Here is a 27,963-nt window from a genome sequence, read left to right on the forward strand (position 1 = left end):
ACCTTAGCAACTGCCTAGCAACCACCTAGCAACACCTTAGCAACCACCCAGGATAGCATAGCAACACCTTAGCAACCACCTAGCAACACCTTAGCAACCACCCCGGATACCATAGCAACACCTTAGCAACCACCTAGCAACACCTTAGCAACCACCCTGGATACCATAGCAACACCTTAGCAACCACCTAGCAAAACCTTAGCAACCACCTAGCAACACCCTAGCAACCACCTAGCAACACCTTAGCAACCACCTTGCAACCACCTAGCAACACCTTAGCAACCACCCCGGATACCATAGCAACACCTTAGCAACCACCTAGCAACACCTTAGCAACCACCTAGCAATACCTTAGCAACCACCCTGGATACCAAATCAACACCTTAGCAACCACCTAGCAACACCCTAGCAACCACCTAGCAACCACCTAGCAACACCTTAGCAACCACCCTGGATACCATAGCAACACCTTAGCAACCACCTAGCAACACCTTAGCAACCACCCCAGATACCATAGCAACACCATAGCCACCACCTAGCAACACCTTAGCAACCACCTAGCAACACCTTAGCAACCACCCTGGATACCATAGCAACCGCCTAGCAACACCCTAGCAACCACCTAGCAACACCTTAGCAACCACCCTGGATACCATAGCAACACCTTAGCAACCACCTAGCAACACCTTAGCAACCAACCCGGATACCATAGCAACACCTTAGCAACCACCCCGGATCCCATAGCAACACCTTAGCAACCACCTAGCAACCCTCTAGCAACCACCTAGCAACACCTTAGCAACCACCCCAGATACCATAGCAACACCTTAGCAACCACCTAGCAACACCTTAGCAACCACCCCAGATACCATAGCAACCAGTTAGCAACCACCTGGAAAATATTAGAAACTGCCTAATAACCACTTAAAAACCATTTGGAATACGTTAGGGATTGCCTAGCAACAAGTTAGCAACAGCTTAGCAACCACCTGGAATATGTTCGCAACTGCCTAGCAACCAATTAGCAAGCACTAAGCAACGATGTGGACTACATTAGCAACTGCCTAGCAACTACCTAGCAACCACTTAGCAACACTTTACTTTATAAGATAGTTATAAGCTTTTCACCATGTTAGCCAAAACTTTTTGGACTTCAACATTTAGCCGAAAGTCAACAGCATAGCAACCACTCTTCACACGCTTTAGACAGAAATATCTTAGCAACCATTTTAACTATTCAACGTTATTTAACTATTTAACGTACTTTTCCAAGCCAACTTAAAGTTCGTTATCGAACTTTCCTTTTCTAGTTAAGTTGGCTTGGAAAAGCCAACTTATTGTTCTTCGTAATCTTCTTATTATTATTATTATTCTTACGCCTTTTTTTCTGTACGCTACTCCTCCTAGAGCTTTCAACGTAGAATCACGAAACTTTCACGGATCGTAGGACCTATGCCAACTTAGCGTGCTTGTGCTTTTTGGAGCGATTTATCGTACGGTTTTCGTAAAAACTTCGTAAACGTACGCATTTTTTCCCCATAGGAATGAATGGGGCGAAATTTTAAACGTCCGTAACCGCCACAATTTTTGAGATACGAAGACCAAATTTGGCGAGCTTATAGATCTTACCGAGATCTTTAAATTAATAGCAGGTTGCGAAGCGATACGACGTACGGTTTTCGTACAATTTTCGTACGAAGTTTTCCCATAGAAATGAATGGGGGGCCCAGAGTTCCATCTCGCACACGAGCAGCTCTGCGCACGGAACCCCTTCTCTCCCCTGCTCCTCCAGTACTGTGAGTGTATGGAGGAGCTGCTGTATGGAGCAGCTATCAGTCAAAAGTTTGGACACCCCGGCACCCCAGCCAGGGTTTAGCAACCACCTATTAACTGCTTAGCAACCACTCTCTCTTTCTCACTCTCTCTTTCGCTCTCTACTTCTCTAATTCTCACTCTCTTTCCCACTCTCTCTCTATTTCTATATTTCTCACTCTTTCTTTTGCTCTCTACTTCTCTATTTCTCACTCTCTTTCTCACTCTCTCTCTACGTCTCTATTTCTCACTCTATTTCTCACTCTCTCTCTACTTCTCTATCTCACTCTCTCTTTCTCACTCTCTCTACGTCTCTATTTCTCACTCTCTCTCTACTTCTCTATCTCACTCTCTCTTTCTCACTCTCTCTCTACTTCTCTAATTCTCACTCTATCTTTCCCACTCTCTCTCTACTTCTCTATTTCTCACTCTTTCTTTTGCTCTCTACTTCTCTACTTCTCACTCTCTCGTTTGCTCTCTACTTCTCTGTCTCACTCTCTCTTTTGCTCTCTACTTCTCACTCTCTCTTTTGCTCTCTACTTCTCTATTTCTCACTCTCTCTCTACGTCTCTATTTCTCACTCTCTCTCTACTTCTCTATTTCTCACTCTCTCTTTCTCACTCTTTTCTACGTCTCTATTTCTCACTCTCTCTACTTCTCTATTTCTCACTCTTTCTCACTCTCTCTCTACGTCTCTATTTCTCACTCTCTCTCTACGTCTCTATTTCTCACTCTCTCTCTCTACTTCTATATTTCTCACTCTCTCTACTTCTATATTTCTCACTCTCTTTTTCACTCTCTCTCTACGTCTCTATTTCTCTTTATTTCTCACTCTCTCTACTTCTATATTTCTCACTCTCTTTTTCACTCTCTCTCTACGTCTCTATTTCTCACTCTCTCTCTACTTCTCTATTTCTCACTCTCTTTCTCACTCTCTCTCTACGTCTCTATTTCTCACTCTCTCTACTTCTCTATTTCTCACTCTCTCTTTCTCACTCTCTCTCTACTTCTCTATTTCTCACTCTCTCTTTCTCACTCTCTCTACTTTTCTATGTCTCTTTCTTTCTACTTTTCTATTTCTCTATTTCTCTCTTACTCTCTCTTTATTTCTCGCTCTTCTCTCTACTTCTCTTTCACTCTACTTTTCTGTCTTGCTTTCTCTTTCTATCTATCTCTCTACTACATCCTTTTTCTTTCTCTACTTCTTTATTTCTCGATCTCTCTTTTTCCCTAATTCTCTTTCTCTCGCTCAATATTTCTCTCTACTTGTCACTCTTTTTCTCACATTCTCGGGTGTTCTTTCTCTACTTCTCACGCTGATTTTCTCTCTACTTCTCTATTTCAGGCTCTCCCTTTTTCTGTACTTCTACATTTAACACTCTTTCTTTTTATCTACTACTGCCTAGGAACCAGTTAGATACACCTTAGCAACCACCTGGAAAACATTAGCAACTGCCTAGCAACCACTTAGCAACCATGTGTAATACGTTAGCAACTGCCTAGCAACCAGATAGCAACACCTTAGCAACCACCTGGAAAACGTTAGCAACTGCCTAGCAACTGCTTAGCAACCACTTTAGAAATGGTAGCAACTGCCTAGCGACCAGTTAGATACACCTAGCAACACCTTAGCAACCACCCCAGATACCATAGCAACATCTTAGCAACCACCTAGCAACACCTTAGCAACCACCCTAGACACCATAGCAACACCTTAGCAACCGCCTAGCAACACCTTAGCAACCACCTTGCAACCACCTAGCAACACCTTACCAACCACCCCGGATACCATAGCAACACCTTAGCAACCACCTAGCAACACCTTAGCAACCACCTAGCAACACCTTAGCAACCACCCTGGATACCATAGCAACACCTTAGCAACCACCTAGCAACACCTTAGCAACCACCTAGCAACCACCTAGCAACACCTTAGCAACCACCCTGGATACCATAGCAACACCTTAGCAACCACCTAGCAACACCTTAGCAACCACCTAGAAACACCTTAGCAACCACCCAGGATACCATAGCAACACCTTAGCAACCACCTAGCAACACCTTAGCAACCACCCTGGATACCATAGCAACACCTTAGCAACCACCTAGCAACACCTTAGCAACCACACCATAGCATCCACCCCGGATACCATAGCAACACTTAAGCAACCGCCTAGCAACCACCTAGCAACACCTTAGCAACCACCCCGGATACCATAGCAACACCTTAGCAACCACCTAGCAACACCTTAGCAACCACCTAGCAACACCTTAGCAACCACCTAGAAACACCTTAGCAACCACCCAGGATACCATAGCAACACCTTAGCAACTGCCTAGCAACCACCTAGCAACACCTTAGCAACCACCCAGGATACCATAGCAACACCTTAGCAACCACCTAGCAACACCTTAGCAACCACCCCGGATACCATAGCAACACCATAGCAACCACCTAGCAACACCTTAGCAACCACCTAGCAACACCTTAGCAACCACCCTGGATACCATAGCAACCGCCTAGCAACACCCTAGCAACCACCTAGCAACACCTTAGCAACCACCCTGGATACCATAGCAACACCTTAGCAACCACCTAGCAACACCTTAGCAACCAACCCGGATACCATAGCAACACCTTAGCAACCACCCCGGATCCCATAGCAACACCTTAGCAACCACCTAGCAACCCTCTAGCAAACACCTAGCAACACCTTAGCAACCACCCCAGATACCATAGCAACACCTTAGCAACCACCTAGCAACACCTTAGCAACCACCTCAGATACCATAGCAACCAGTTAGCAACCACCTGGAAAATATTAGAAACTGCCTAATAACCACTTAAAAACCATTTGGAATACGTTAGGAATTGCCTAGCAACAAGTTAGCAACAGCTTAGCAACCACCTGGAATATGTTCGCAACTGCCTAGCAACCAATTAGCAAGCACTAAGCAACGATGTGGACTACATTAGCAACTGCCTAGCAACTACCTAGCAACCACTTAGCAACACTTTACTTTATAAGATAATTATAAGCTTTTCACCATGTTAGCCAAAACTTTTTGGACTTCAACATTTAGCCGAAAGTCAACAGCATAGCAACCACTCTTCACACGCTTTAGACAGAAATATCTTAGCAACCATTTTTACTATTCAACGTTATTTAACTATTTAACGTACTTTTCCAAGCCAACTTAAAGTTCGTTATCGAACTTTCCTTTTCTAGTTATTATTATTATTCTTACGCCTTTTTTTCTGTACGCTACTCCTCCTAGAGCTTTCAACGTAGAATCACGAAACTTTCACGGATCGTAGGACCTATGCCAACTTAGCGTGCTTGTGCTTTTTGGAGCGATTTATCGTACGGTTTTCGTAAAAACTTCGTAAACGTACGCATTTTTTCCCCATAGGAATGAATGGGGCGAAATTTTAAACGTCCGTAACCGCCACAATTTTTGAGATACGAAGACCAAATTTGGCGAGCTTATAGATCTTACCGAGATCTTAAAATTAATAGGAGGTTGCGAAGTGATACGACGTACGGTTTTCGTACAATTGTCGTACGAAGTTTTCCCATAGAAATGAATGGGGGGCCCAGAGTTCCATCTCACAGACGAGCAGCTCTGCGCACGGAACCCCTTCTCTCCCCTGCTCCTCCAGTACTGTGAGTGTATGGAGGAGCTGCTGTATGGAGCAGCTATCAGTCAAAAGTTTGGACACCCCGGGCACCTCAGCCAGCGCTTTGCAACCACCTATTAACTGTTTAGCAACCACTCTCTCTTTCTCACTCTCTCTCTACTTCTCTCACTCTCTCTTTCTCACTCTCTCTCTACTTCTCTCACTCTCTCTTTCTCACTCTCTCTACTTTTCACTTTCTTTTGCTCTCTACTTCTCTATTTCTCACTCTCTCTTTCTCACTCTCTCTCTACGTCTCTATTTCTCACTCTCTCTTTTGCTCTCTACTTATCTACTTCTCACTCTCTCTTTTGCTCTCTGCTTCTCTATTTCTCACTCTCTCTTTTGCTCTCTACTTCTCACTCTCTCTTTTGCTCTCTACTTCTCTATTTCTCACTCTCTTTTGCTTTCTACTTCTCTATTTCTCACTCTCTCTTTTGCTCTCTACTTCTCGCTCTCTCTTTTGCTCTCTACTTCTCACTCTCTCTTTTGCTCTCTACTTCTCTATTTCTCACTCTCTCTTTCTCACTCTCTACGTCTCTATTTCTCACTCTTTCTTTCTCACTCTCTCTACGTCTCTATTTCTCACACTCTCTTTCTCACTCTCTACGTCTCTATTTCTCACTCTTTCTTTCTCACTCTCTCTACGTCTCTATTTCTCACACTCTCTTTCTCACTCTTTCTCACTCTCTAAAAATTGTGACACTCTCTACTTCTCTATTTCTCACTCTCTCTTTTGCTCTTTACATTTCTTTATTTCTCACTCTCTCTTTCTCTCTTTCTCACTCTCTCTCTACTTCTCTATTTCTCACTCTCTTTTGCTCTCTACTTCTCTATTTCTCACTCTCTTTCTCACTCTACTTCTGAATTTCTCACTCTCTTTCTCACTCTCTCTCTACGTCTCTATTTCTCACTCTCTCTTTTACTCTCTACTTCTCTATTTCTCACTCTTTCTTTCTCTCTTTCTCACTCTCTCTCTACGTCTCAATTTCTCTTTCTCGCTACTTTTCTATTTCTCTATTCTCTACTCTTTCTTTATTTCTCGCTCTTCTCTCTACTTCTCTTTCACTCTACTTTTCTATGTCTTGCTTTCTCTTTCTATCTATCTCTCTACTACTTCCTCTTTCTTTCTCTACTTCTTTATTTCTCGATGTCCCTTTTTCTCTAATTCTCTTTTTCTCGCTCAATATTTCTCTCAACTTTTTTTCTCACATTCTCGCGTGTTCTTTCTCTTTTTCTCGCGATTTTCTCCCTACTTCTTTATTTCTTGCTCTCCCTTTTTCTGTACTTCTACATTTAACACTCTCTCTTTTTCTCTACTTCAACCATTTTAGAAATGATAGCAACAACCTAGCAACCAGTTATCAACACCTTAGCAACCACCTGGTAAACATTAGCAACTGCCTAGCAACCACTTTAGAAATGATGACAACCGCTCAGCAACCATCTGGAATATGTTAGCAACTGCCTAGCAACCAGTTATCAACACCTTAGCAACCACCTGGTAAACATTAGCAACTGCCTAGCAACCACTTTAGAAATGATGACAACCGCTCAGCAACCATCTGGAATATGTTAGCAACTGCCTAGCAACCAGTTAGCAACACCTTAGCAACCACCTGGAAAATGTTAGCAACTGCCTAGAAACCACTTAGCAACCACTTTAGAAATGATCACAACTGCCTAGCAACCACTTAGCAACCATGTGGAATACGTTAGCAACTGCCTAGCAACCAGTTAGCAACACCTTAGCAACCACCTGGAAAACATTAGCAAGTGCCTAGCAACCACTTAGCAACCATGTGGAATACGTTAGCAACTGCCTAGTAACCATTTAGCAACCACCTCGGATACCATAGCAACACCTTGGCAACCACCTAGCAACCACCTAGCAACACCTTAGCAACCACCCCGGATACCATAGCAACACCTTAGCAACCACCTAGCAACACCTTAGCAACCACCCCAGATACCATAGCAACACCTTAGCAACCATCTAGCAACACCTTAGCAACCACCTAGCAACACCTTAGCAACCAACCCAGATACCATAGCAACCGCCTAGCAACACCTTAGCAAGCACCCCGGATACCATGGCAACACTTTAGCAACCACCTAGCAACACCTTAGCAACCACCTAGCAACCACCTAGCAACACCTTAGCAACCACCCTGGATACCATAGCAACCGCTTAGCAACCGCCTAGCAACACCCTAGCAACCACCTAGCAACACCTTGGCAACCACCCTGGATACCATAGCAACACCTTAGCAACACCTTAGCAACCACCCCAGATACCATAGCAACACCTTAGCAACCACCTAGCAACACCTTAGGAACCACCCCAGACACCATAGCAACACCTTAGCAACCGCCTAGCAACACCTTAGCAACCACCTTGCAACCACCTAGCAGCACCTTAGCAACCACCCCGGATACCATAGCAATACCTTAGCAACCGCCTAGCAACACCTTAGCAACCACCCTGGATACCATAGCAACACCTTAGCAACCGCCTAGCAACACGTTAGCAACCACCTAGCAACCACCCGGATACCATAGCAACACCTTAGCAACCACCACAGATACCATAGCAACACCTTAGCAACCACCTAGCAACACCTTAGCAACCGCCTAGCAACACCTTAGCAACCACCCCAGATACCATAGCAACACCTTAGCAACCACCTAGCAACCACCCGGATACCATAGCAACACCTTAGCAACCGCCTAGCAACACCTTAGCAACCACCTAGCAACACCTTAGCAACCACCTAGCAACACCTTAGCAACCACCCCGGATACCATAGCAACACCTTAGCAACCACCTAGCAACATCTTAGCAACCACCCCGGATACCATAACAACACCTTAGCAACCGCCTAGCAACCACCTAGCAACACCTTAGCAACCACCCCAGATACCATAGCAACACCTTAGCAACCATCTAGCAACACCTTAGCAACCACCCCAGATACCATATCAACACCCTAGCAACCACCTAGCAACACCTTAGCAACACCTTGGCAACACCCCAGATACCATAGCAATACCTTAGCAACCACCTAGCAACACCTTACCAACCAACCTGGATACCATAGCAACACCTTAGCAACCACCTAGCAACACCTTAGCAACCAACCCGGATACCATATCAACACCTTAGCAACCACTTGGAAACCATGTGGAATACATTAGCAATTGCCTAGCAACCAGTTAGCAACAGCTTAGCAACCACCTGGAATATGTAAGAATCTGCTTAGCAACCAATTAGCAAACACTGAGCAACGATGTGGAATACATTAGCAACTGCCTAGTAACTACCTAGCAACCACTTAGCAACACTTTACTTTATATAGGTATATATAAAGTAAAGTGTTTATATTACTTTATAAGACAATTATTAGCTTTTCACCATGTTAGCCAAAACTTTTTGGACTTTAACATTTAGCTGAAAGTCAACAGCAAAGCAACCACTCTTCACACGCTTTAGACAGAAATATCTTAGCAACCATTTTAACTTTTTCAACGTTATTAACGTACTTTTCCAAGCCAACTTAAAGTTCGTTATCGAACTTTCCTTTTCTAGTTATTATTATTATTATTATTATTCTTCCTCACTTTTGTTAAACGCTACTCCTCCTAGGGCTTTTAACGTAGAATCACGAAACTTTCAGGGATCGTGGGACCTATAGTGAATTACGTTGCTTGTGCTTTTTGGAGCGATATATCGTACGGTTTTCGTAAAAACTTCGTAAACGTACGCCCTTTTTTCCATAGACAATGAACTAGAAGATTTTTGAACGGCTGTGAACGTCAGAATTTTTGAGATATGAAGACGAAATTCGGACGGTCTATAGAACTTAGTGAGTTCTTTCCGAAAATATGCTTTACGAAACGATACGTCGTACGGATTTCGTACAAATGTCGTACGAAGTTTTCCCATAGAAATGAATGGGGGGCCCAGAGTTCCATCTCACACACGAGCAGCTCTGCGCACGGAACCCCTTCTCTCCCCTGCTCCTCCAGTACTGTGAGTGTATGGAGGAGCTGCTGTATGGAGCAGCTATCAGTCAAAAGTTTGGACACCCCGGCACCCCAGCCAGGTTTTAGCAACCACCTATTAACTGCTTAGCAACCACCTTAGCAACCACCTGGAAAACGTTAGCAACTGCCTAGCAACCACTTAGCAACAACTTAGCAACCACCTGGAAAACGTTAGCAACTGCCTAGCAACCAGTTAGCAACACCTTAGCAACCACTAGGAAAACGTTAGAAACTGCCTAGCAACAGCTTAGCAACCACTTTAGAAATGAAAGCAACTGCCTAGCAACCACTTAGCAACCACTTAGCAACCACATTTAAAACGATAGCAACTGCCTAGCAACCACTTAGCAACACCTTAACAACCACTAGGAAAACATTAGCAACTGCTTAGCAACCACTTTAGAACGTATAGCAACTGCCTAGCAACCACTTAGCAACCACCTGGAATACGTTAGCAACTGCCTAGCAACCAGTTTGCTACACCTTAGCAACCACCTGGAAAACATTAGCAATTGCCTAGCAACAGCTTAGCAACCTTTTTAGAAATGAAAGCAACTGCCTAGCAACCACTTAGCAACCACATTTAAAACGATAGCAACTGCCTAGCAACCACTTAGCAACACCTTAACAACCACTAGGAAAACATTAGCAACTGCTTAGCAACCACTTTAGAACGTATAGCAACTGCCTAGCAACCACTTAGCAACCACCTGGAATACGTTAGCAACTGCCTAGCAACCACTTAGCAACACCTTAGCAACCACCTGGAAAACGTTAGCAACTGCCTAGCAACCACTTAGCAAAAACTTAGCAACCACTTTAGAAATTATAGCAACTGCCTAGCAACCAGTTAGCAACCACTTAGCAAACACCTGGAAAACATTAGCAACTGCCTAGCAACCACTTAGCAACGCCTTAACAACCACTAGGAAAACGTTAGCAACCACTTAGCAACCACCTTAGAAACGATAGCAACTGCCTAGCAACCACTTAGCGACGCCTTAACAACCACTAGGAAAACGTTAGCAACCACTTAGCAACCACCTTAGAAACGATAGCAACTGCCTAGCAACCACTTTAGAAATGATAGCAACAGCCTAGCAACCACTTACCAACACCTTAGCAACCATTAGGAAAACGTTAGCAACTGCCTAGCAACCACTTAGCAACACCTTAGCAACCACCTGGAAAACGTTAGCAACTGCCTAGCAACCACTTAGCAAAAACTTAGCAACCACTTTAGAAATGATAGCAACTGCCTAGCAACCAGTTAGCAACCACTTAGCAAACACCTGGAAAACGTTAGCAACTGCCTAGCAACCACTTAGCAACACCTTAACAACCACTAGGAAAACGTTAGCAACCACTTAGCAACCACCTTAGAAATGATAGCAACTGCCTAGCAACCACTTAAGAAATGATAGCAACAGCCTAGCAACCACTTACCAACACCTTAGCAACCATTAGGAAAACGTTAGCAACTGCCTAGCAACCACTTAGCAACAACTTAGCAACCACTTTAGAAATTATAGCAACTGCCTAGCAACCAGTTAGCAACCACTTAGCAAACACCTGGAAAACGTTAGCAACTGCCTAGCAACCACCTTAACAACCACCTGGAAAACGTTAGCAACAACCTAGCAACCACTTAGCAACACCTTAGCAACCACCTGGAAAACGTTAGCAACTGCCTAGCAACCACTTAGCAACAACTTAGCAACCACCTGGAAAACGTTAGCAACTGCCTAGCAACCACTTAGCAACAACTTAGCAACCACTTTAGAAATTATAGCAACTGCCTAGCAACCAGTTAGCAACCACTTAGCAAACACCTGGAAAACGTTAGCAACTGCCTAGCAACCGTTTAGCAACACCTTAACAACCACTAGGAAAACGTTAGCAACCACTTAGCAACCACCTTAGAAACGATAGCAACTGCCTAGCAACCACTTTAGAAATGATAGCAACAGCCTAGCAACCACTTACCAACACCTTAGCAACCATTACGAAAACGTTAGCAACTGCCTAGCAACCACTCAGCAACCACTTTAGAAATGATAGCAACTGCCTAGCAACCACCTAGCAACACCTTAGCAACCACCTAGCAACCACCTATCAACACCTTAGCAACCACCCCGGTTACCATAGCAACACCTTAGCAACCACCTAGCAATACCTTAGCAACCACCTAGCAACCACCTAGCAACACCTTAGCAACCACCCCAGATACCATAGCAACACCTTAGCAACCACCTAGCAACACCTTAGCAACCACCTAGCAACACCTTAGCAACCACCCCGGATACCATAGCAACACCTTAGCAACCACCTAGCAACATCGTAGCAACCACCCCAGATACCATAGCAACACCTTAGCAACCGCATAGCAACACCTTAACAACCACCTAGCAACATCTTAGCAACCACCCCGGATACCATAGCAACACCTTAGCAACCACCTAGCAACCACCTAGAAACACCTTAGCAACCACTCCAGATACCATAGCAACACCTTAGCAACCACCTAGCAACATCTTAGCAACCACCCCGGATACCATAGCAACACCTTAGCAACCACCTAGAAACACCTTAGCAACCACCCCAGATACCATAGCAACACCTTAGCAACCACCTAGCAACATCTTAGCAACCACCCCGGATACCATAGCAACACCTTAGCAACCACCTAGCAACCACCTAGAAACACCTTAGCAACCACCCCAAATACCATAGAAACACCTTAGCAACCACCTAGCAACATCTTAGCAACCACCACGGATACCATAGCAACACCTTAGCAACCACCTAGCAACCACTTAGAAACACCTTAGCAACCACCCCAGATACCATAGCAACACCTTAGCAACCACCTAGCAACACCCTAGCAACCACCTAGCGACACCTTAGCAACCACCCCGGATACCATAGCAACACCCTAGCAACCACGTAGCAACATCTTAGCAACCACCCCAGATACCATAGCAACACCTTAGCAACAACCTAGCAACACCCTAGCAACCACCTAGCAACACCTTAGCAACTACCTGGTATATGTTAGCAATTGCCTAGCAACCAGTTAGCAATAGCTTAGCAACCACCTGGAAAACATTAGCAACTGCCTAGCAACAGCTTAGCAACCTTTTCAGAAATGATAGCAACTGCCTAGCAACACATTAGCAATCAAAAGTTTAACCAAAAGTTTTACAATTTCAGCATTTAAACAAGCGTTTTTAGATTTCAGCGTTTAACCAAACGTTTTTAGATTTCAGCGTTTAACCAAACGTTTTTAGATTTCAGCGTTTAACCAAACGTTTTTAGATTTCAGCGTTTAACCAAACGTTTTTAGATTTCAGCGTTTAATCAAACGTTTTTAGATTTCAGCATTTAACCAAATGTTTTTAGATTTCAGCGTTTAACCAAACGTTTTTAGATTTCAGCGTTTAATCAAATGTTTTTAGATTTCAGCGTTTAACCAAACGTTTTTAGATTTCAGCGTTTAACCAAATGTTTTTAGATTTCAGCGTTTAACCAAACGTTTTTAGATTTCAGCGTTTAATCAAATGTTTTTAGATTTCAGCGTTTAACCAAACGTTTTTAGATTTCAGCGTTTAACCAAATGTTTTTAGATTTCAGCGTTTTTAGCATTTAGCGTTTAGCCAAAAGTTAACAGCATATCAATGACTCTTCACACTCTTCAGACGGAAAAAGCTTAGCAACCATTTTAACTTTTTAACGTTATTAGCTTTCTTTTCCAAGCCAACTTAAAGTTCGTTCACGAACTTTACCTTTTCTAGTTATTATTATTATTATTCCGCGCTTTTTTTGTTGTACGCATCTCCTCCTACAGCTTTTGACGTAGAATCACGAAATTTTACAGTATCGTAGTACCTATAGCGGTTCAGGTTGCTTGTGCTTTTTGAAGCGATATATCGTACGGTTTTCGTAAAAACTTCGTAAACGTACGCATTTTTTTCCCATAGGAATGAATGGGGCCAAATTTTAAACGTCCGTAACTGCCACAATTTTTGAGATACGAACACCAAATTCGGCGAGCTTATAGATCTTACCGAGATCTTTAAATTAATAGCAGGTTGCGAAGTGATACGACGTACGGTTTTCGTACAATTGTCGTACGAAGTTTTCCCATAGAAATGAATGGGGAGCCCAGAGTTCCATCTCACACACGAGCAGCTCTGCGCACGGAACCCCTTCTCTCCCCTGCTCCTCCAGTACTGTGAGTGTATGGAGGAGCTGCTGTATGGAGCAGCTATCAGTCAAAAGTTTGGACACCCCGGCACCCCAGCCAGGTTTTAGCAACCACCTATTAACTGCTTAGCAACCACTTAGCAACACCTTAGCAACCACCTGGAAAACGTTAGCAACTGCCTAGCAACCACTTAGCAACAACTTAGCAACCACTTTAGAAATTATAGCAACTGCCTAGCAACCAGTTAGCAACCACTTAGTAAACACCTGGAAAACGTTAGCAACTGCCTAGCAACCACTTAGCAACTGCCTAGCAACCACTTGGAAAACGCTAGCAACTGCCTAGCAACCACTTAGCAACTGCCTAGCAACCACCTGGAATACGTTAGCAACTGCCTAGCAACCACTTAGCAACCACCTGGAAAACATTAGCAACTGCCTAGCAACCACTGAGCAACCACCTGGAAAACGTTAGCAACTGCCTAGCAACCACTTAGCAACTGCCTAGCAACCACCTGGAATACGTTAGCAACTGCCTAGCAACCACTTAGCAACCACCTGGAAAACGTTAGCAACTGCCTAGCAACAACTTAGCAACTGCCTAGCAACCACCTGGAAAACGTTAGCAACTGCCTAGCAACCACTTAGCAACCACCTGGAAAACGTTAGCAACTGCCTAGCAACCACTTAGCAACTGCCTAGCAACCACCTGGAAACGTTAGCAACTGCCTAGCAACCACTTAGCAACCACCTGGAAAACGTTAGCAACTGCCTAGCAACCACTTAGCAGCTGCCTAGCAACCACCTGGAATACGTTAGCAACTACCTAGCAACCACTTAGCAACCACCTGGAAAATGTTAGCAACTGCCTAGCAACCACTTAGCAGCTGCCTAGCAACCACCTGGAATACGTTAGCAACTGCCTAGCAACCACTTAGCAACCACCTGGAAAACATTAGCAACTGCCTAGCAACCACCTGGAAAATGTTAGCAACTGCCTAGCAACCACTTAGCAACTGCCTAGCAACCACTTGGAAAACATTAGCAACTGCCTAGCAACCACTTAGCAACTGCCTAGCAACCACCTAGAAAACGTTAGCAACTGCCTAGCAACCACTTAGCAACCACCTGGAAAACGTTAGCAACTGCCTACCAACCGCTTAGCAACCACCTGGAAAACGTTAGCAACTGCCTAGCAACCACTTAGCAACTGCCTAGCAACCACCTGGAATACGTTAGCAACTGCCTAGCAACCACTTAGCAACCACCTGGAAAACGTTAGCAACTGCCTAGCAACCACTTAGCAACTGCCTAGCAACCACCTGGAATATGTTATCAACTGCCTAGCAACCACTTAGCAACCACCTGGAAAACGTTAGCAACTGCCTAGCAACCACTAAGCAACTGCCTAGCAACCACTTGGAAAACATTAGCAACTGCCTAGCAACCACTTAGCAACTGCCTAGCAACCACCTGTTATATGTTAGCAATTGCCTAGCAACCAGTTAGCAACAGCTTAGCAACCACCTGGAAAACATTAGCAATTGCCTAGCAACAGCTTAGCAACCTTTTCAGAAATAATAGCAACCGCCTAGCAACACATTAGCAATCAAAAGTTTAACCAAAAGTTTTACGATTTCAGCATTTAAACAAGCGTTTTTAGATTTCAGCGTTTAACCAAACGTTTTTAGATTTCAGCGTTTAATCAAACGTTTTTAGATTTCAGCGTTTAACCAAATGTTTTTAGATTTCAGCGTTTAACCAAACGTTTTTAGATTTCAGCGTTTAATCAAACATTTTTAGATTTCAGCGTTTAACCAAATGTTTTTAGATTTCAGCGTTTAACCAAACGTTTTTAGATTTCAGCGTTTAATCAAACATTTTTAGATTTCAGCATTTAACCAAATGTTTTTAGATTTCAGCGTTTTTAGCATTTAGCGTTAACAGCAAATCAATGACTCTTCACACTCTTCAGACGGAAAAAGCTTAGCAACCATTTTAACTTTTTAACGTTATTAGCGTTCTTTTCCAAGCCAACTTAAAGTTCGTTCACGAACTTTACCTTTTCTAGTTGTTCTTGTCGTCTTTTATGAACAGTAGATTGTGATATCTTCACCTCTGCCTTCTAGAGGTTGTTGCTGATGTCACTAACCATTGTTTTAGGGTCTTTCTTTACAGAACTCATAATGTTTCTGTCATCAACTGCTATGGTTTTCCTTGGTCTACCTGTTTAACATCCGTTATTTAGTAAACCAGCGATGACTTTCTTCTTCTGGACATTCCAAACAGTAGTGCTGGTTATGGACAATAATTGTGCAACGGCTTTGATCGATTTTTCAATTTCTCTCAGCTACACAGTGGCTCTAACTATAAATACACGGTCTGCACAGATAAAACCCAAATCTGAAACTGAACGCTGTTTATTGATTGACTAATTAATGTATCAGGACACACCTGGGCAAAAAAATGGGTGAATTCAGACAGAAGGTGCTATTTTCTGAACTGTGTATCAGATACAGATGTAATAGCTGAAATGTTGATCTTTTGTCATCTTTTAATATCAACCCCAAATGTTTTTAGTCTATAAAATAAATAAATGGATTGACCTCACTGTTACATTTCTTTTGGAAGGGACAGTATCTTCTTTATAGTCAGTTAAGATGTGGGTCAGTTCATTGGTGAATTTGGATTGTAAAAAATTGCTACTTTTTATTCAGTTCTGCTTTTGAAGGAGTAACCAACAGTAGAGTTTCCCAGTAATTTTCCATCAAGAGACTGACCTTTATGAGGAGTTTATTAGACCAAACCTCAGTCAGTCACTCAATTCTAAAAACACTGGGTGTAGTTCCTAGAAAGTTAGAGTTAGAAAGCAGAATGAAGCATCACATCAGCATTACGGCTGATCCCTACATTCATTTAGTGGAGTCAAACACTCTCAGACTGGAACAATAAACTAATAATTTGACTTTTAATTCTAGTTAAATTCTCCTTGGCCCGGATGCACCTGCCGGCTGGCCATTGGTTAAGAAGACAACCTGTTTTGTCTCTGAATAAATAACGTCTTTCATTCGTTTCACTCCAGCCGTTCAGAGCAGTACTGAAGAGTAATTACCACAACCTCATTCATTCCTGATTAGACTGCGGCTTAAGGCTCTATTATCAAAACACAGTGCGGATATCATCATACAGCCCTTTCTTTATTAAACTGGGCTTAAATACTTAAGGAGAGATCCAGTCAGGCTGTGGGCCGAATGCAGTCTGCGTTAAGCTGCAGTTAAACTAGACTTTCACAGTGGCTATGTTTATATGAAAAGATTTTCTCCGGTCTGATTGAATTTATTACGATTATAGAATAGAAGTGAAGTGTTTATGTGTGCAGACTACTCAAAACTCTGATAAAAATCTCCATTTACTCCTAGTACTAGTACAATGACAATGTGCATCACACAAATCCAATCAGAGTAAGAGCAGCAGTGTTACTCTAGTTTCTAGCTGGCATGTTTGTTGTTTTTATTGAATTAAGTGGCAAACTCAGAAACAGGTTCTATACATTTATTTATTAAAGAAAACACACAAAAGGCTTGTACTAATTCTCTTCAGTAATCATGGGTGTATTTTGGGCATAAAATGCAATAAACCATTTCTTTCAAGGGCCAGGTGTGCTCTGACATTGGTGGATTGCTATTTTAACGGCACAGCTACCTCTACCTTCTCAGCAGAAGAAACTGATCTGCTCATGCACGCTTGTTCATTCTGTTTATTGTTGATGTAAAAGTTTTTACAGATACCAAAATGCCAGTGCTATGGGTGGGTGCCTTGCTGCGTATCTATGTGTGCATAACAAGAAGAGGTGTATGCGTGTTCAGCGGGCTCAGCACATCTGTGTTGAAAATTCACTGCCAAGATAGCAATGAATTTCTGATTGTTAACATCTGCCTAGGTTGTGTTCAGTCAGTGGTGCACCTGTGTTTTCCGTTGACAAGATAATAAGCCAGCAATTTACCTGAACACACCATATTTTGAGACATTGATGTAGATGTAGATGTAGATATATATTTACTAGCACCATTGCTATTTAAACAACGCAGACAGAAGGCATGAAAATCGACTGTTGGTGGGGTGTAACATAGTGCCCCCTGTAATACTTTTTGAAAAACACTGCTACACAAATACCACACTCGTGTTTCTTTGTGTGGAAATTCTTCAGGACAATCTTTAGAAATCTTCAGAAACAGAGAGGAAAATGGAATGATGAGAGATAAGAATTAGGGATGAGAATTAGGAAAAGAACAAGCAATCAACGCGGAGTTGGATTTGAGTCACTTTATTCAGTTTTTAGGATCTCGGGCAGAGTCTCCAGACTAATCTGAGTTGCTATAATATAGCAAGCATCTGACAGTATTACACAACTGCACTGTGAACATGTTCAAGAACACTAGGCTGTCCTTTCACTAATACTGTAATCCAGTGTGCAGCACAATACTGAGTACTGTATGTTTATTTCTTACTGTCCTTCAGTACTGTACTGATTTTAGAGAGTGATAGATAGGGCTAGAGATGTAGCTGCAGTGGAACATGGGTTTCTTTACACTGATGAAGCATTAGACTAGAGATGTTCTTGCTGTTTGGCCTTGCGTTCACATGGACGACTGTCTGTTTTCCAAACGTATCTGTTCCCAGCCTTGCGTATGTGCTACACATGATGATGCCTTTGACTTTTTCTGACAGTCTAAGAAAGAACAATCTTTTGGTTGTTCTTCAAACTGTGCCGAAATGTCATGATGAATAGAACAAATGGAATGACAGACTTTAGAACAAAATCCAACACTTTCATGTACAAATTTTTAGCAATTACTGTTACTGGGTGCAAATAGCTTGTGCTAAGGTAGGTATTTATATATATATATATATATATATATATATATATATATATATATATATATATATATATATATGGACACAAAACTTTTATTCAGTTGTCTTTGGGTTTATGGACTTTATGGATATCTTAAAATAGCTTGCCCAAACAGTCTAGCTTAGCTCCAATTTAGCTCCTGCGATACAATTTAGAAGCAGAATTTGGACATTAACCCTTTAACTTCTGCTCAACTATTTGGTAGAGCACACCTCTGTCACTTTATATCATTTAAGAAGGTATTGATCTTAATCCTACCCGCTGTGCCTTCTTTACCAGTTGGTAGATTTAATTTAATATAAGTCTATATTTTTAAGAATATACTGTTTTTTTCTTTAGTACCCTATATATAAACTATATATATATATATATATATATATATATATATATATATATATATATATATATATATATATATATAGTTGGTAGATTTAATTTAATAGAAGTGTATATTTTAAGAATATGCCGTTTTTTTATTACCCTAAGCATATATATATATATATATATATATATATATATATATATATATATATATATATATATATATATATATATTGCATTGCTTTTTCAGTGATGTGGATGTTATAAAGGGTTAAACATGTCTTGGCCAGTCGGGTACATCTAGGGTCAGTGGAAATTTGTGTAAGTCTGATTTTACTCCTGAAACATTGCTTTAATGAAGTGGCTAGTGTGACTAACGGTGCTTATACCCTGACTCACAGCTTGGGCTCTGTATAACTTTATGTTTTTTTTTATATATGCCCAGTGTTTCTGCTATGACAAGTTCTGCATCACATGACCTGGAATGATATTGTCTGTGCAAATGCCCCCTCTCTCTCTCTCTCTCTCTCTCTCTCTCTATCTCTCTCTCTCTCTCTCTTTCTCTCTCTCTTTCTGCCCTCTGTCCGTCGATCTCTCAGGGTGTCGGTGTGCGATGAGGACAAGCTGACGCATAATGAGTTCATTGGGGAGTCGAGGGTGGCCCTGCGTCGAGTGAAGCCTGACCAACCCAAGCACTTCAACGTCTGCCTGGAACACCCGCCCCCTGTGAGCGCCCCCTCGTGTGTTTTGGTCCGGAAGATGGACATGTATGCTGCCCAGAGGGGGCAGACAGAGCACATGAATTATTCAGCTACTCTCCGGTTTATGAACTTAACAGAGGGGCAGGCCGGGGATCCGTAAACAGCAGGGAGACCGAGAAAGGGGGGGAACGTGGCTCTGATGTGTATTGATTTCAGTTTTCAATTCCAATTAAATGGGGGAGTCAGCAGCACAGCCACTACTTCCCCACAACTTTTCATTTATAATTGGCAGTCTTCGCAATTGTTGGGGGTAGAATATATTGCTTTTTAGGCAAAGGCTAGTATGGATTTTCAGCTAGGTTGTAGGAATGTTACCACTTTTTAATGCTTTGCACAAACACTCCCCAGCAACAAGTCAAGTAGTAAATTAACTCTCACAGGTTTCATTTCAGCTCCCTTTCAGGGTTTATGTACCTCCGCATTTTAAGGCGTTAAATCTATACTTTTGAAATAGTCATTTAATAGACATTTAAACCTTGCCATAGTCTTTTTTTAACTTGCGAAAAAGGACGGCAGTAACACTAGGGGCCCTATTTGCTTTTTGCTGTTCTGTAGGTGAACTGTCAGCTGTGCACTTTGCAGCTTGAGTTAGGGCGTGTCATTGTGTCTTTGCTATCATAACAACAAGAAAAGTACACCATGCACAGCTCAACACTCGCAAAAGGCATGAACTAAATCTCTTAATAAATCATGGGTGTATTCAATCAGTGTGTCATTTCTTTTAAGAGCCAGGTGTGCTCTGACTTTGGCATATTGCTGTTTTAATGGCTCAGTGCTTCTGCGATTCTAAGTGAGCGGCTGTGTGTCTGTGTGCATAACTAGTGGGGGTGTACAAGCAGTATGTTGACGTTTGTCAAGGTTGTTTTCAGTCAGTGGAGCATCTGTGGTTTCCATTCTAAGATAGAAATTTGCAATAAATGTACCTGAACACACCTTACTTCTAGATCTCCATGCCCCTTAGCATAGATATATTCACAAGTGCCATTGCTATTTTAAAGACACAGGCAGAGGTTGTGAAAATTGCCTGTTGGTGGGAAGTAAGATAGTAATGGGCATTGAGACGTGCCTTGCACAGGGTGTAAGATAGGGCCATAAGTGTATAAACAGATAACACTGCACTAAGGCATTACCACCCACAGTGGGCAGTGGAGTAGGTTGTAATGATTGTGACTGGCAGCGTTGGGATAGAATTGTAATATAAGGGTGTAGTAATATATTCATGTGGGTTTCCTAGTGTTATATTTATAGTGTTATAATAATTATTGTAAAGTTAACTATTTGTTTAATGATTAATGAAATGATCTCCAAATAGAACTAGCTTGTGTTTTACACATTTATCACATAATGATAAATGTTCCCCATTGATTTTCACTGATCATTAGCAATATTAGCATCAGCTTGCCTGCTTTAAACTAACAATATCTTTGTTTTTCAGCTGGCATCTCCCACTGCTATGAGCACAGCACTCAGAGGGATCTCCTGCTACGTCAGAGAGGTACATTTCTTGTTTTTTACTCTGTTCTTCTGGCTCATGGACATTTTTACCTGTTTTAGGGGTGATATAGGCCCCTGTAAATACATTCTTTAGCCCCCTGATATCAACATGTAGGCCATGGGAAATATTGTGAGTAATATTGTCTTATTTCATAAACTTTAAATATGTTTGTGTTCAAAATCCTTAATATTAGGGAATGTATCTAAACTGAATCTAATGGTTAAGAGTTTTTAAAACAGGTTCTTGGTTGGCTATACAGTAGATGTCAGTCTTGTATTCATCTGTTGATTGGCGCTGTGTCCGTGGGGGCGGGGCAGAGTAAAGGCAGAAGAGAGACTGAGCTTGTTTTAATAGACTTTGATTTGTTAATATTTATTTGTGTAAAAATACAGTACCAGTCAAAAGTTTGGACACAACTCTTCTCATTTCATGTGTTTTTGTTTATTTCTTCAATTAATTTATTTTCTATATTGTAGGTTAATATTAAAAACATGAAAACAATTAAGGGACACATATGGAATTATGTAGTAAACAGTAAAAAAGGTGTTTGTCCTCCACATTAATCCCCTGATCTAAACCTGATGAACTGAGATGGTGATTTGAGGTGATTTAATTGGGATGAGCTGGAGCTTCACAGCATCGAGGCAAAACAGCAACTATTGTTCAGCACCTCCAGAAACTCCTTCAAGACACTGAGAAAACTATTCCAGGTGACTCTCCCTCATGAAGACACTGAGATTAAAATACCAAGAGTGTGCAGATCTGTCCTCAAAAATGTATGTGCTACTTAGAAGAATCCAAAGTACTAAACATATTCTCTTTTTTAAAAACAGCGTGTGTTTCTGTATAGCTTTAATCAGTGGCATGCAGTGAATATAGTGGGTACCTCTTCTGCAACCAGCCGCCCTGACCCGCCCGACCGACACATTAATAAATATTAATAAATAATAATACACATTAACAGCCCACAAATACAGCAACAAACGATTAAAGTATACAATTGACCCACCAAAAATTCTTAAAAAATCAGGAGAAGGGCCAGCAGACATTTTAAAAAGCTTTGATTGGTTAGTACCGCTGTCAGTCAGATAAGAGTCCCATAGCAACTGAAAAACACAGAAAAATGCTTTGAATTAGTTGCTATTTTTTATTTTAGTTAATTTATAAAATAAATGCTTACACTTACAATAATTATATTATATACTTCCTAATAAAAAAAAATGTAATTATTAACATGAACTTTTGTCACCCCTTCTCTGAAGGTTTAGAAGGGCCTTACTGCACATCACTGGCTTTAATGTCTTCAATATTAAATGTACAATGTAAAAATCATAAAAAGAAAGAAAACACATTAAATAAGAATGTCCACAAGGTATCCACACTTTTGACTGGTACTGTAAGTAAAATTACATTGAGGAAAAATTATTTTAAAAAAAATCATAGAGAAATGATTGTTTTCTGTTGTCAAATGTCACATTGTCCTAAAATCCAGTCATCCAGGTTATATAACAGAAATGCAACAACAGAACAGCAGCACATGCAATTGTGCTGAATTGTCTTCTCAGTATCTGACCTGCTGGTACCATTGCATTATTTGAGCCTGTATTGGTGGACGGATAGTAGTTAGGTCATATAATATCTGTACCAAACACAAATCTGCTGCTATAAAACAATTATCCAAATAGCTGTGTTTCTATGTTTTTATTGTACATGATATGGGCCATTTTATTCTCAGAGGTTTACCCATAAACCCTCCTAATTAAAACTTAGTCCCTGATTCAAAAATCTCTAGCTGTTCTTGATCAAATTCTTAGTACCAAGTCAACAATTACTTTTTCCATTTTTCCCTGTTCCACATCAGTAATGATCCACTTTGCCCCGCCCCCTTTCTCTTCACCACTAAATATTTAACTAAAGTGAGAGAGAGTCAATTTAGTAGTTCTGAGGATGGCAGCTGTGCTCCCCTTCATGTCTCTCCCTCATTACCGCACCATTTGACACAGCCCAGGAGAACCAGTTCAGCAGATCACTTCCTGAGACCTGCTAATTAACCAAATGAGGCCAGGACGAAAGCGCTTGACAAGTGGAACCAGAAATGAGAAAGAAAAGACGAGAGGAAAGGAGGGTCGCTTTAAATGAGCAGAGCTTTCTCAGAGAGAAGGGAAGGTTTAACGGTTCAATGAAGAAGAGAGCAGGAGAATTAGAGGACCTTCCTCCACTCAGTGAACACTTCAGCTGTAACGGAAATGTAATATATGTAGACGCAGTACCAGTCAAATGTTTTCTTAATTGCAGATTAATACTAAAGTACTAACATTTTATTTTTAAATGTTATTATTATAAAGAACTTGTCAAGAGATAGTTACTTGAATTTCTTGTCTCTTAATGTGTTTGAGAGCATAAGTTGTAAAGTTGTAAAGAGGTAGAGTTACAGGTATACAGTGAATAGTGAATATTTGAGGAATGTTCTAATCCAGATTGTGTCAAAAACTACTCAACTAAATAAAGAAGCAATACTTCTTTAAGAAATGAAGGTCAGCCAATCCAAAAAAATTCACAAACTTTGAACGCATTCTTAATTGCAGTCTAAGACCATCATAAATGTTATGATGAAACTGGCTCTCATGAGGAGGACTGCCCCAGTAAAAAAAGAGCAAGAGTTTCCTCTGTTGCACAGGATTAGATCATTAAAGTTACCACTCCAGATAAGAGCACCTAAATGCTTCACAGGGTATGTTGGTTTGTTTAACACTTTTAAGTAACTACATGATTCCTTATGTGTCCCTTTCAAGTCTGGATATCTTCAGTATCCTTTAAAATGTAGGGAAAAAATAAAAATTTTGACTGATGCTGTATATGTACATAGATGTTTTTACTTTATAAGACATATATGTATATATGCTTCATTATTTATTTATTTATTTATTGCATGTTTCAGATCATCAAACAATTTTAAATATTAGTCAAAGACAACACAAATAAACACAATGCAGTTTTTTAAATGAAGGGCTTTATTATTAGGGGTAAAAGGCAAAAAGCAAACCTACATGGCCTTGTGTGAAAAAGTATCCTCAAAAGAATTTTATACCTACAGTAAAACATGGTGGTGGTAGTGTGATGGTCTTGTTGCTTCAGGACCTGGAAGACTTGCTGTGATAAATGGAACCAGGAATTTCACTGTCTACCAAAAAATCCTGAAGAACAATATCTGGTCATCTTTTTGGCTTCAAGCTAAAATGAACTTGGGTTCTGCAGCAGGACAATGATCCAAAACACACCAGGAAGTCCACCTCTGAACGTCTGAAGAAAAACAAAGTGAAGTCCTGACCCGAATACTATTGTGATGATGTGGCATGACCTTAAAAAGGAGGTTCATGTTGGAAAACCCTCCAATGTGGCTGAATTACAACAATTCTGCAAAGATGAGTGGGCCAGTTTTTCTCCACACTGTTGAGAAAGACTCATTGCACATTACTGTAAATACTTGATTGCAGTTTTTGCTGCTTAGGGTGGCCCAACCTGTTATTAGGTTTAGGGGCAGACACTTTTTTCACACAGGGTCATGTAGGTGTGGATTTCTTTCTCCCTTAATAAATAACCTTTATTTAAAAACTTAATGTTGATCTGAAACATTTAGCGTGAAAATATTCAAACAAATAAAAAAAATCATGAAGAGGTAAACACTTTTCCACACCACTGTAGGTAACATACATGGAAACACCTATTAAGATTGCAGAGCAACAAAACTATGTAGAGCTTTCAGACCTCAAATAATGCAAAAAAAAAGTTCATATTCATAAAGTTTTAAGAGTTCAGAAATCAATATTTGGTGCAATAACTCTGGTTTTTAATCACAAGTTATCATGCATCTTGGCATGTTCTCCTCCACCAGTCTTACACACTGCTTTTGGAAAAACTTTGCGACTCCTGGTGCAAAAATTCAAGCAATTCAGCTTGGGTTGATGGCTTGAGATCATCCATCTTCCTTTTTTATTATATTTCAGAGGAAACTCATAATTTTTACGTAGTCTCATATATTTTTGTGGCTGGTCTTTTTCTTAAGAGAGTGAACTGGTGGAACAACTGGTTTTGGTGTATTTAAAAAGTCCCTGTTGGACTCAGCAGTGTGGGTGCCTCAGCAGAATGTTGTTGTAGGGTGTTGGGTGATGTCACACATGAAACTGACGTCTCACGAACCGCTTAAAATAACGCGCCACTGGAAAGCTATAAATACACGCGGCTGTACGTACGATCCTGCCTATGGTCACGAGTGACTCATTCTCTCTCTCTCTGTCTTTTTTTCTCTGGATTTTGACTCTCGCTTTTCACTCATCTCCTCTTCCCCCTCACATGCCCCCCTCAGTCTTCTGCCCACCCCTCCATCTGCTATCCAGCCGTCTTCACTTGCTGTGGCCTGATGGCAGCTTGTCATTAGCAGACTACGCAACCACTTCATTACGGAATGATGTAAACTCTTAGAGAAGGTTTGAGAAGAAACCTGCTGTGCTTTTAGCTGCTTGATAAACTTACACTTACAGTATTTAACAAAAGTGAGTACACCTTTTACAATTCTTCAAATATTTATTACGTATTACAACACTATAGAAATGAAACTTGAATGTATCTTAGAATAGTCAGCGTACAGCTTGTGTTGCAGTATAGATTTACTGTCCTCCACCACACAGTGTACACCACACAGTGAACATGTCTAAATTGTGCCCAATTGTGTCGCTCTCTGGTGTCATGTGATACATTGAATTACAAGGATCCAGGTGTGATTGGGGAGCAGCGCTGTAAAATTTGGTGTTTTGGGTACAAATTTATCATACTGTATACTGGATATTCATCATTGCGCCTCACGGCAAAGAACTCTCTAAAGATGCGAGAAATAGAATGACTGCTCTTTACAAAGATGGCCTAGGCCAGGGGTCACTAATAGGTGGACCGCGGTCCGGGTCCGGGGACGGTTTCTAATGCGGACCCAAACCGATAAACTACTGAGAAGGATTTAATTTTGATAGAGTTCATTTAAAGCGGCGTAACTTTTCTTGTTCACACTGCAGCGACGCGGCATCGCTCCCAATCGCTTTCTCCGCCTTTCTCTCGCTGCTTTGGGGCTTTGGAGCAAGCAGTTTATCTGCCACCAGCAAGAATGTTCAGAGTTGTAGTTCAGTGCTGCGTGTGAACGAGACGCTGTTCTTTTTTTATCGCCTGGTGAACTCTGCTAAAACATCCAGTTCAGAACCAGCTGGTCCTCCGTCTCTGTTATCTTACAAAGGGTTTTTTTAAAGCAAAAAAAAATAATGAAAAAGCTGTAATCAGCCTCTCCTCCGTTTTCTCCGTTTCTGTCCACGTGGCACTGATTGGCTACCGCCCAGCAAAACTTGCTTCTCATTTGCAGAAGTTGAAAAAACTCTAAAACTTTTTGCCGCTCGCTTCGCCTCGTTCGCGCCGCTGCCGCCACTGCAGTGTGTGTTTTGCAGCGCTGTAAACGCACCGACCATTCATGTGTGGTGTAAGATCACCAAACAGTTTTGTGCAGACCGCTGCCCCAGTTAGTGAACTGGGACGCGGCCGGGAAAAAACGCCTATATAAAGAGATAGGGAGCCCAAGACCTGGCAGAAAAATGAGAACGGGCGGAAACTAAAGACACGGCGAGTGCGAGAGAGAGAGACAGGGGAGGAATGTACACAAAATCTGTCCAGAGAGGCATTTTAGTATAATTATTATTATACATTGTTTTCATCATAGTTCAAACAACCTCACGAGTCAGATGTATCATACATCATAGCACAGTTTCCGAAGTCAGCAGTTTTCTTGGACAGGATTCACTCTGAACAGGCCTTGCCAGATTAGACCTCCAAGAGAACCATTGCCTTGCTGAAGAAGGTAAAGGTAATGGTGATGGACTGGCCAAAGTGCCTCCATACCTAAATCCAATTGAGCACCTATGGGATGTCTTACATCCACCATCCAGCTCTGTGATGTCATCAGGATTCCAGTAGCACAGGTGTGCAGTGCTGTAAACAAATGGTGGACACTTTGGACGTATTCACTTTGAGGTGTACTCATTTGTATTGCAGCTGTTTGGGTTATTTTTAAAGTAACTCGATACTGCTATACAAGCTGTACACTGACTACGATATATCCAAGTTTCATTTCTATAGTTTGTTCCATAAAAAGATTTGAGGGGTGTACTCACCTTTGTTGGTACTTGTTATTTTTAAATAACCCCTCTAATCGTATGGCAAAGACAATCTACTCTTCCCTAATGTGATGAGAGTTGGGAAATTCTACAGAGTTTTTCACTGGTCCCCATTCACACTGGTTTACTTGGTAATTGAAACAATGTAAAGCCACTCACTAATGGGCATTAATAGACTGTTTTTGTTTTTGAGGGAATACTGGTTGTGTACCAACCTAAACATCAGTACCCTTTAGCAATTCTGATGTTTAACAATAACAGTTAAAATTCCATTAAAACTGCAACATTTATTCAAACATTATTCTCCACTAGTGGTGTTATACATTGTATCATATTGTATGCATAAAAAAACTTCATATTGTGATAATAACAGTATTCCCAAAAGCTTATTTATTGTATTTACTTTTAATTGTTTGCAGTTTATATGCATATAGTCAGTGTGCTGCATTTTATTCTGTTACACTATTATGAATTTACTCAAAATCAGGGTCTTGGTAAGTTACTGTTTAAAAAATAGTCTC

At 41.3% G+C, this 27,963-nt stretch overlaps 1 protein-coding gene and 1 long non-coding RNA gene across 2 annotated transcripts in view; one reads left to right on the forward strand and one right to left on the reverse strand.

The window, feature by feature from the left end:
* The window catches only part of LOC103047660 (double C2-like domain-containing protein alpha), a 102,012-nt gene that overhangs the window by 58,605 nt on the left and 15,444 nt on the right, over nt 1–27,963 (forward strand). The window contains exons 6-7 of the mRNA XM_022669370.2: nt 19,580–19,706; nt 21,177–21,236. Of these exons, the coding sequence (XP_022525091.2) occupies nt 19,580–19,706; nt 21,177–21,236 (187 nt within the window). The remainder of the gene's footprint in view (nt 1–19,579; nt 19,707–21,176; nt 21,237–27,963) is intronic.
* On the reverse strand, nt 8,265–12,443 carry LOC125781263 (uncharacterized). The gene is made up of 4 exons (XR_007424484.1): nt 12,365–12,443; nt 12,117–12,245; nt 11,944–12,008; nt 8,265–8,319 (listed from the first exon to the last, which is right to left on the reverse strand). It is a non-coding gene; the product is annotated as an uncharacterized LOC125781263 (long non-coding RNA).

The sequence above is a fragment of the Astyanax mexicanus genome, chromosome 15 (genome assembly GCF_023375975.1).
Source record: "Astyanax mexicanus isolate ESR-SI-001 chromosome 15, AstMex3_surface, whole genome shotgun sequence".
Lineage (NCBI taxonomy): Eukaryota > Metazoa > Chordata > Actinopteri > Characiformes > Acestrorhamphidae > Astyanax > Astyanax mexicanus.